Here is an 8,137-nt window from a genome sequence, read left to right as displayed (position 1 = left end):
ATTTTGTATTTACATGCTGGATAAAATGGCAGTTATGTCCCTTCGGGATGAAGCGATTTTCAAGCTGGTAATTTACTGCATACTGTGTAATTTTGAACAGATTTTTACCTAATTATGTAGAACGTTTGTGTTGTCTTAGATTAAAAATGTGTCACGCGGCCACACACACACACACGCACACACACACCACACACACACCACACACACACACCACACACACACACCACACACACACACCACACCACACACACACACACACACACACACACACCACACACACACACACACACACACACACCACACACACCACACACACACACACCACACACACACCACACACACCACACACACCACACACACACACACCACACACACACACACACACACACACATCACACACACCACACACATACCACACACACACACACACACCACACACACACACACATCACACACACCACACACACACCACACACACCACACACATACCACACACACACACACCACACACAACCACACACACACACCACACACACACACACACACCACACCACACACAAACCACACACACACACCACACACTCACACACACACACTAATTAAGACAGATAGAAGAGCAAAAACAATTTTATTAAAACATGTGGTGTGTGATTTTGTTGTTGACAAATGCCATTTTTTGCTATCTACTTTTCAAGCACGCAGTAAACATTGTACACTCTTAAAGGCTACAAGTGCTACAGTGAACGCTACAACACAGCGGTAAAGTCACAGGTGTCTAGTGAACGCTACAACACAGCGGTAAAGTCACAGGTGTCTAGTGAACGCAACAACACAGCGGTAAAGTCACAGGTGTCTAGTGAACGCTACAACACAGCGGTAAAGTCACAGGTGTCTAGTGAACGCTACAACACAGCGGTAAAGTCACAGGTGTCTAGTGAACGCTACAACACAGCGGTAAAGTCACAGGTGTCCAGTGAACGCTACAACACAGCGGTAAAGTCACAGGTGTCTAGTGAACGCAACAACACAGCGGTAAAGTCACAGGTGTCAAGTGAACGCTACAACACAGCAGTAAAGTCACAGGTGTCTAGTGAACGCTACAACACAGCGGTAAAGTCACAGGTGTCTAGTGAACGGTACATCACGGGTGTTTCACTGAGCGATAAGCATACACCTTAGTGCTACAGTTACAGGTGTTTCAGGCAATGTGACAGGTGTTATAAACAACAGACCAGTAGACCACAACGCTAACACTGACAGGTGTTTCAGTGCACCGTAGAACCCAGCGGTAATAGTCTTACCAGTCCAGTCTTACCAGTCTTACCAGTCTCACCAGTCTCACCAGTCTCACCAGTCTTACCAGTCTCACCGGTCTCACCAGTTTAACCAGTCTTACCATCTCACCAGTCTCACCAGTCTTACCAGTCTTACCAGTCTCACCAGTCTTACCAGTCTTACCAGTCTCACCAGTCTTTCCAGTCTTACCAGTCTTACCAGTCTTACCAGTCTTACCAGTAAATGACACAGGTGTTTCAGTGCACAAAAGACCACAGCGGTAACGGTCACAGGTGTTTCAGTAAACAATATACCATTACGGTACTTGTCATTATTGTTTTAACAGGGTGACCATCGGTGAAAGTCGCACAAGTGGTACACGTGTCATGAACATTAAAAAGCCGTGCATCTCAACAAATAAATGCAACAAGGGAAACAGTGTTGAAGGGCAGTCAGCGGGACAAGATCTGAAAGACGTAAAACACAATCAAGATGACGTCAATTCTTGTTTTGCGTCATAGAACGTGACGAAATCTTGCAAGGAAATCTCCAAGTGATAACATTCTGTGAACAATCCGCGATACCAACCAGGAAGTAAAACACATGTGTTTTGGGCGACACTAATGTTGTTGTTGTTGTTGTTGTTGTTGTTGTTGTTGTTGTTGTTTTGTTGTTGTTTCTTCTTCTTCTTTTTGTTGTGACGACGGCGGGGTGCGTTAACGGGTGGTGGTGGTGACAATGTTGGTGGTGGAGGCTGCATTGAGGAGGTAGTGGTGGTCGTGGTGTGGGCGACGTTGATGGCGGCATTTCATGACAAGACCCATTTCCTGAATCTCCTCCTCTTGTGTTCAGTGGTGGTGGTTGTGGTTGTCGTCGCGTCGCTGGTGGTGTCGGTGGTCGTTGCGGTGGTGGCAGTGGTAGTGGTTGTTGTATTAGGTTGTGGCGTGGGTAGTCGTAGTGGTCGCAGTGGTTGTTGTATGGGATGGTGGGGTGGTGGTGGTGGTGACAGGAGGCGTGCGGACCATGATGAGCTGTGTGGTGCAGCGTGATACTGCAATCAGCCTGTCATCATGATCAATCCACTCATCAGTCAGCCCTCTATCATCATCATCCTGATCTCTGGCCTGTAACATGGCCACCACGCGCCGCTCCAGGCCTGTCACCCAGTCATACCACGCTACTGTCACTGTGTCCGTTGCCGCCACCGCCACGTCCTGCACAGCTCCCTCCCACCTCGCCCTGTTGTGTAGGAAGTCTTGTCTCCCCAACACAATCACCGGTACACCTGCATCCTTCAGTCCCCGCACCACGCCGCTAGCTGGTGACGTCACCCGCCCTGCCTCATCCGTGACGTCATCATGTAAATCGTCGCTTCTGGTCAGGACGAACACATCATGGTAGCTCAGCCGGGAGGGTCTGTTGGCGACGCTGCTACCTGCAGGGAAAGACCGTTGGAACGGTTAAACGTATAGTATGAGCAATATAAATATTGATATGTCAAGCAAACACCTGACACAACACATCCCTTTACTTGTTTTCTGCCCCCCCCCCCCCCTAACACACACACAAGCATACAAACGCACCTGAGTTATAAAATCATCTCAAAGTTTGTACATTTGACAAACACAGACAGCAACACGTAGACGTCATGACGTAATTTTTTAATTTACGTCAAATGAAATGACGTAATTATGGTCGATGTGCTTCCTTTTTTCCCCTGGCAGACTGAGTTTGTCGTGTGTGTTTGTGTGTGAGAGACGAGTGGGGTGGGGGGGGGGGGGGGGGGGGGGGTGTAGGGAAACGGGAATTTTACCCTTCACTCAACCCTTCCACAATTGCCATTACCACCGCCACCATCACCTTCACCACTATCATTATCATCATCATCATCATCATCATCATCATCATCATCATCATCATCATCATGATCATCATCATCATCACCACCACCACCATCACCACCACCACCACCACCACCACCACAATCATTATCATCATCAGCTACACAACTCACCCACACCCAGACGGCGCAGCACGGCAGCGATATCCTGACCACACTGTGCGCAGTCCAACGGCCACCGACCAGTGTGAGCGTTGCCATGGTGACTCAGCTGTATCACGCTCAGCCCGTCCCCAGGGGCAGGCACGCCGCTGTCACTGTAGTCGTGGACTACGTCATACCCTTGCAATCCTGTCTGTATTTCACGAAGGACGGCGGGCGCCGAGCGGAGGGGGACAGTGAACACCTCTGTCTGCAGTGCTGGGGGTATGTCGTCGTTGTAAACAGTGGCACACCACAGGTACAGGTGTGGTACTCGCTGCGCTAGCTGTGATACCAGCCGTATGTGAGCTGGACCAGGCTTATCACTGTGACACAGAATGGAGACATGGTGTTAGAGATGTGTGACACAAAATGGAGACATGGTGTTTGAGATGTGTGACACAGAATGGAGACATGGTGTTAAAGATGTGTGACACAGAATGGAGACATGGTGTTAGAGATGTGTGACACAGAATGGAAACATGATGTTGGGGATGTGTGACACAGAATGGAGACATGGTCATTGGTGTTAGAGATGTGTGACACAGAATGGAGTCATGGTGTTAGAGATGTGTGACACAGAATGGAGTCATGGTGTTAGCGATGTGTGACACAGAATGGAGTCATGGTGTTAGAGATGTGTGACACAGAATGGAGACATGGTGTTAGAGATGTGTTACACAGAATGGAGACATGGTGTTAGAGATGTGTGACACAGAATGGAGACATGGTGTTAGAGATATGTGACACAGAATGGAGACATGGTGTTAGAGATGTGTGACACAGAATGGAGACATCGTGTTAGAGATGTGTGACACAGAATGGAGACATGGTGTTAGAGATGTGTGACACGGAATGGAGACATGGTGTTAGAGATGTGTGACACGGAATGGAGACATGGTGTTAGAGATGTGTGACACAGAATGGAGACATGGTGTTAGCGATGTGTGACACAGAATGGAGACATGGTGTTAGAGATATGTGACACAGAATGGAGACATGGTGTTAGAGATGTGTGACACAGAATGGAGTCATGGTGTTAGAGATGTGTGACACAGAATGGAGTCATGGTGTTAGAGATGTGTGACACAGAATGGAGTCATGGTGTTAGAGATGTGTTACACAGAATGGAGACATGGTGTCAGAGATGTGTTACACAGAATGGAGACATGGTGTTAGAGATGTGTGACACAGAATGGAGACATGGTGTTAGAGATATGTGACACAGAATGGAGACATGGTGTTAGAGATGTGTGACACAGAATGAAGACATGGTGTTAGAGATGTGTGACACAACATGGACACATGGTGTTAGAGATGTATGACACAGAATGGAGACATGGTGTTAGAGATGTGTGACACAGAATGGAGACATGGTGTTAGAGATGTGTGACACAGAATGGAGACATGGTGTTAGAGATATGTGACACAGAATGGAGACAAGGTGTTAGAGATGTGTGACACAAAATGGAGATAAGGTGTTCGATATATATGTGTGTCTCTTTTGCAAAACAGATTTTTTCAGGTGATGATCATTATTAACAGTACGCAAGTATAGTTATGACACAATTCGATGTGTTAGCAACAATGACGCCTTTCTCATCTAATGCACATTCTTATGATACCAACAAGCCATACCACCCATAAACAGTGGTGTACGATACAGACATGAGTCGTTTACAACACTCTCTCTCTCTCTCTCTCTCTCTCTCTCTCTCTCTCTCACACACACACACACACACACACACACACACACACACACACACACTCACTGTTACACACACACTAGCAAACACACACACACACACACACACTCACTGTCACACACACGTATGAACACAAACCTGCTGTCAAAGTACGCCTCATCAAGCAAGACGTAGAGGTGGCCGTTTTTCACACATGCCACGAGGTCGGTGACAGCCTTCTCCACATCTTCCTCCCTGTTGTAGAAGTCGTATGTGTGGTACGTCACGCTACCTGGTGTCAGGGAAGGCTTCGGTCCCGCGCTCAGCGACATCCCCAGCTGTTGTGTAATGGATGTGCTGACGGCCCGGGTTTCGTACCATGTCGACAGGACGTGCACATCGTGCCCCTCTCGCAGCCACCTCACCCCCTGCAGCACTAGCACCACCGTCTTACCTGTTGGAACACAGACATATTTAGGTTAGTATGTTGCAAAGTACTGTGAAACTATGGTAAATGTAATATGCCCAGACGACGTGCACATCCGGCCCATTCGCTGCCACCTCAACCCCTTCAGTGCCAGCACCACCGTCTTACCTGTTGGAAATAAAACCATATTTATGATAATATATTTCTGAATAATGTGAAAACAAGGCAGTGGTACACATAGAGACGACTTGCAGATCGTGTCCCTGTTGTTAGGGAAGATGTAGGCCTACGATCAGCCACCTCCACCCCTGCAGTACCAGACCTGTCTTACCTGTTCACACACAAAACATAATCAAAACAATCTAGTATTACAAAACATAATTAAAACAATCTAGTATTACAAAACATAATTAAAACAATCTAGTATTACAAAACATAATTAAAACAATCTAGTATTACAAAACATAATTAAAACAATCTAGTATTACAAAACATAATTAAAACAATCTAGTATTACAAAACATAATTAAAACAATCTAGTATTACAAAACATAATTAAAACAATCTAGTATTACAAAACATAATTAAAACAATCTAGTATTACAAAACATAATTAAAACAATCTAGTATTACAAAACAGTGTGAAAGCAAGGCTCTGTGACATTCAGTTCGTGTCACCTGCTACACGCGAACCACAGCATCAGGAACACAGCAATATGCATGAACATAGATATAACTGCCAAGAAAAACATTATTTTAGAAAATAAATTCCATGGAGACTAAACCAACATGTCAGTTACAAACTTTACTCTCTGTCAGCTGGATGCCTTTCCTTCAGTTGACACATTTTGCATGGAACCAGACGACACACATAGAATCAAAGGACACACATAGCGTGCACAAAACAAACCGTCTCTTCAACAAAACAGGAACCTTCTGGTACACGAGGACAAAGTAACACTTGACGAAAATAACGTCACACACATTGCGTCATGCATTCAAAGAAGACGTCATTTGAGCAATCTAACAGGAATCGGTGCACTGTAGGGAAATCAGAAACATTGTTCTGTCAGTATCGTTTGCTGCAACAACAATGACGACGACGATGATTTGTTATCGTTCATGACGACGACGACGACGATGATGATGATGATGGTGATGATGATGATTCTTTCTTTCTTTATTTGGTGTTTAACGTCGTTTTCAACCACGAAGGTTATATCGCGACGAGGGAAAGGGGGGGGAGATAGGATAGGGGAAAGGGGGGGGGGGAGGGAGAGATGGGATAGAGCCACTTGTTAATTGTTTCTTGTTCACAAAAGCACTAATCAAAAAATTGCTCCAGGGGCTTGCAACGTAGTACAATATATGACCTTACTGGGAGAATGCAAGTTTCCAGTACAAAGGACTAAACATTTCTTACATACTGCTTGACTAAAATCTTTACAAACATTGACTATATTCTATACAAGAACCACTTAACAAGGGTTAAAGGAGAAACAGAATCCGTTAGTCGCCTCATACGACATGCGGGGTGCAGAGAAATAAGGATGTGGAAAAGAAGACTTTTGGTAAGTGAAATAAAGGTGATGGATCCAGTCAGGTAGAAATAAGACAACAAGAAAAGAATTGGAAAACTGCAGGGAATAGTAGGGAGAGTTTTCTTGGAAGGAAATATAGGTGAAAGGACTGGTAAGGCAGAAATAAGACAAAAGAAGAGAAGAAACAGAACCGTTAGTCGCCTCTTACGACATGCTGGGTAGCATCGGGTACATTCTTTCTAGTCCCAACCAATATGGGACTCCCCCTAACCCGCGGGGGGTGATGATGATGATGAGATGATGATGATGATGATAAAAAGTTAAAGAATTTGAAAGGTAGTGGCGGAGGAAGCAGCATCACCATCAGTAGCATTAGTACTTGCTGGGTAATGGTGATGTGATAATGGTGGTGGTGATGGTGGTAGTGGTGGTGGTGGTGATGGTGGTGGTAATGGTGGTGGTAATGGTACGTGGTGGTTGGTCTTTTGTTTGTCGGTGAAGAAGTAGTCAAAATTTGATGCAGCAAAATATATGTTGTGAAGTCAACCATGTGAAAAGTCAGCATGAACTTTGATCAATTATCGGCAGGCTTCAGGCCTAGAAACACCTCCCGTTGAAAACTGTGTGACTTTGAACATAGTCCTTTAATACGTTTGCTTTCAATCACGCGCTACTCTGTCTGAAGGTGCAGTTAGCGGAGTTATCCCCCTTCAGTTTAGCGCTGGCTCTTGCCGGACCTAGACGTTAACCAGACGACTGAGCTTAGTGTTCACATGGTGACTACTCTTCTTTCATCTCACCGGGACAACATTGTTCAGAGAACTGTCAAAAATCAACAAGATCACCAATAAACAAAGAAACAAATGAAATAAGAAAAACTAGCAAGAGAAGGTGTAAGCTTGTCACCTGTTCCTGGCGCTCCCGTAATGCAGACCCGTGGCGGGTCTCTGTTTAGCAGGCCGAGCTGTTGCAGGGTCAGAACCAGAAGTGCCAGCCTCCGCCCCAGTTCCGCCACCGCCTGTCCTGCAGTCCGCACCTCCACACGTACGTTGTTGTAGCAGGGGACAGACACCGTGGTGGCCGGTCCAACGAACCTGTAACACACAAAAATAAAGAAATAAACAAACAACAAAAACAGATAAGATTCGGCCAACGATAAAAGATTACA

General features: G+C 45.7%; 1 protein-coding gene across 2 annotated transcripts in view; it reads right to left on the bottom strand.

Annotated features, from left to right (window-relative positions):
* Positions 1 to 1,312: 1,312 nt before the first annotated feature.
* Positions 1,313 to 8,137, bottom strand: part of LOC138974872 (uncharacterized) — a 39,546-nt gene continuing 32,721 nt past the window's right edge. For both annotated transcript variants that reach the window (XM_070347600.1, XM_070347599.1), the window contains 4 exons: positions 7,876 to 8,063; positions 5,161 to 5,455; positions 3,290 to 3,642; positions 1,313 to 2,710 (listed from right to left, as the gene is read on the bottom strand). In XM_070347600.1, the coding sequence (XP_070203701.1) occupies positions 2,208 to 2,710; positions 3,290 to 3,642; positions 5,161 to 5,455; positions 7,876 to 8,063 (1,339 nt within the window). In that variant the 3' untranslated portion in view covers positions 1,313 to 2,207. The remainder of the gene's footprint in view (positions 2,711 to 3,289; positions 3,643 to 5,160; positions 5,456 to 7,875; positions 8,064 to 8,137) is intronic.

This window comes from Littorina saxatilis, linkage group LG8, assembly GCF_037325665.1.
Source record: "Littorina saxatilis isolate snail1 linkage group LG8, US_GU_Lsax_2.0, whole genome shotgun sequence".
Lineage (NCBI taxonomy): Eukaryota > Metazoa > Mollusca > Gastropoda > Littorinimorpha > Littorinidae > Littorina > Littorina saxatilis.
This window is presented reverse-complemented; position numbering and strand designations above follow the sequence as displayed.